The sequence below is a fragment of the Cyprinodon variegatus genome, unplaced genomic scaffold (genome assembly GCF_000732505.1).
Source record: "Cyprinodon variegatus isolate N-32 unplaced genomic scaffold, C_variegatus-1.0 Scaffold1365, whole genome shotgun sequence".
Classification (NCBI taxonomy): Eukaryota; Metazoa; Chordata; class Actinopteri; order Cyprinodontiformes; family Cyprinodontidae; genus Cyprinodon; species Cyprinodon variegatus.
The window spans coordinates 172,155-174,987 of NW_015151818.1; the positions used below are offsets into that span (position 1 = coordinate 172,155).

The 2,833-nt window shown below is 37.7% G+C and overlaps 1 protein-coding gene across 1 annotated transcript; it reads right to left on the reverse strand.

The window, feature by feature from the left end:
• Positions 1-2,045: 2,045 nt before the first annotated feature.
• LOC107103036 (ecto-ADP-ribosyltransferase 4-like) lies at positions 2,046-2,768 on the reverse strand (the record flags this gene model as incomplete). The annotated part of the gene is made up of 1 exon (XM_015402550.1): positions 2,046-2,768. A coding segment is annotated over one exon (723 nt), but the record flags the coding sequence as incomplete, so codon positions are not given.
• Positions 2,769-2,833: the final 65 nt, after the last annotated feature.

Below are 2,833 nucleotides of genomic sequence, written 5' to 3' on the forward strand. Positions count from 1 at the left end.
AGACCANCTGGTTCTGGTTCTGGTCCTGTTCCTGGTTTTGTTCCGGGTTCTGGTCCTGGTCCTGGTTCTGGTCCTGGTCCTGGTCCTGGTTCTGGTTCTAATCATGTTTAGTTAACCTGGAATCTTTGGAACTATAGTGTTGAACCCTGACCCAGGACGAGGAATCCGAACAGACCTCTGCGCTGTGCTATGATGCAATCGTCCTTCCAATCGGGCCTTCTGAGGACGCAGCCTATGAGTTTGAACAGAGCCACAGTCAAGCTGCCGGTTGTTTGTACTATCTATGTTGTAGGGGCATGAGCTGTAGCCTCAGGAATATGACACCAATGACCACTAACCATATATAGCTTGAGTTCTATATTGATTTTCTGCAGATGCACAGTATTTGCATTTGTAAAAACAATAAATGAATAAATTTTCCAGTTCATCATAAACACTTAAACTAAATCTAAATATACTTAAATCTTACAATTTGAACTGTTATCTTTCCCCCTTATAATTTTTAAGCATTTTACACGTTCTATTTTTCCTGTTTTCCTCCAGTTTCCTTTTTTTCCCTTTCTAACGTGGTTTTTGCAACTTTTTTCCTTCTTTTTCTGTTTTATTAGCATTTTTATCCCCCCCCCCAAAAAAAAGAAAAATAACAACCAGATTTTTAATAAGTTTTTATTTGCCTCCTTTGCTGCATTGTGTCCAATTTCATCCCCCATAATAATCTGCTATTCTAAACTAAGTAAAAAGAAAATCGGTTCCATCATATTTATTCCGGAACAAAAACATCAACTTTAACTCTATTTAATGTATTCTCTGAGGCTTATCTGTAATAATTACAAATATCATTCTTTATACACATTTAAAAGGACTTCCTTTTCCTCTTTTTTCCTTTTCAACATGACATCTATTATGATCCAAAGCTGCATTACTACTAAAGGAAAAGCTGGTCTGATCTACATAAACTGATTAACATTAAATATCTTAGATGTGTTTTCTCATAAGCTTTAACTGCTTCATGGCTGGATGGTCCTGTCTATAACCTCTTAAATTAGACCAGTACTTAGAACTAAGTAGGCCTAGAGTGTCCTAATGCCAAGAGCCTATATGGACACTCTTATGCTGTAACATGGTGTTTGTTGTGGACAATCCATTACGAGCACAGAAGTCAAATAACAGAACACCACTTGAGTTCAGATTAGTTGGGCCATTCCTCCCAACCACGCCCCCCCCCCACCCCCCACCCTTGTGCACCAAGATATGTTCCTTCTCCATGCCTTTCATACTACAATGAGTGTGTCATGGGCTACTAGCAGTATGGCAGCAGTATTGGTAGTAACAGCCTTAGAAAATAACATTATTAGTTAATAACACAAAATGAATATATTAGACACACAGACTCTCTCATCATTCTGTTATTGTTCCAGTGCCATCTTTTATTGACTTTTTTCAAAACAAAGTACAGAATCCATGCTAACACATAAGCAAAACAGCAGGTAAAAATCCCTCTTGTTGCAGAAGCAATAACCTTAAAGTCTTCAAACATTTTAGTAGTTAAAATGGTTTAAAAGAGAAGCTTTAAGCAGTCAATGTCTTGTCTGAAGCAGAAGTGACAATTTCATCTTAACCTAAATACAAGTTTTTACATACGTTTCTCCAAACACCTCCAAAATGTTTGCCAAATTTCTTTTTGTGGATTAAGTTTGGCTTGTTAATCTCTCTACCAGGTTTAAAAAAAGATGTTTCAATTAGAAAGTATTTCCAGCTAATAGTTCATTTTGAGATGGCTGAAGTCAAATTTACTGCCTCTATTGAAGTAGCCACTGGCTTAAATTTACATCAGTTTATTTTAAATGATCATCACAGCCAGAGACGGAACATTAGGAATCATATGAGTAGGTGTTTACTGAAGCCTTTACGATTTCTACATTCAAAACCTGAAATCATGGCTTTTAGTTTCCATGGCCACTCCAAGGTGTTTATGGCCCCATCTTGCCCCCCCCCCCCATGACACATTTCTGGAGGTGCCACTGGGCATAGCCGAAGAAAAAAAATTATGAACGTCTTAGACTGCAGTTGAGGTTGCTTAGGATACCAGTACTATTCAAAGTAAAAACACTGTCACAGTCACTGAGTTCAAGTGCTTTAGCTTTGCTGGTTATTTTGAACTTCTCATATGGAGGAATGAGCCATTCCTTCTCACGATTTCCCATGACTGGGTAAGCTTTTAAATTAGCACCATAACAAGTGTGAATTTTAAAGCATGTCTTTTTACCAAAATGTGTCTGGTTAGTTAATTCAGAGGAAGAAGTAAAAGCACCAAACCGCATCTCTTGGTTGACGTCACCAGTGAACTCAGCTTCGGTTCTGCGGTATGTGGTTTTACATTGTGGTTTATTTAGTATCTGTATAGCCCTGGTCAGCCAGAAATGTAGGGAATGAAATTCAAAGGATGAACTATAGTTACTTCTCATGATCCTAACTGCTTGGTTGAATATCTGGTAGAAGTTTGTCTGTCCACCATCAGTGTAAACACAAATTGCCTGCATATTATATTCTGTTAGTTTTTTATCTTCTTTTTCTCTTTTCCTCATGTTGTTTTGGGCACAAACTTTAGCTTTACGCCACACTCCTCCAAACAGTTTTTTGTTGGCTTCATTTTTAAAATATTCTTCCTTGACCTTTTTTTCCATCTCGGTATCACAGTTACAGTACATGTCATCAACAGATTCTTCAGCCATGTCTAGCGGGAAGGACTGATCTTCTAGGCCAAAGATCTAGAAGTAGAGAAAAAACATAGAGTGTGAAAAGCAAATCAGGAAGTAGATAAAGTTTCATGTGC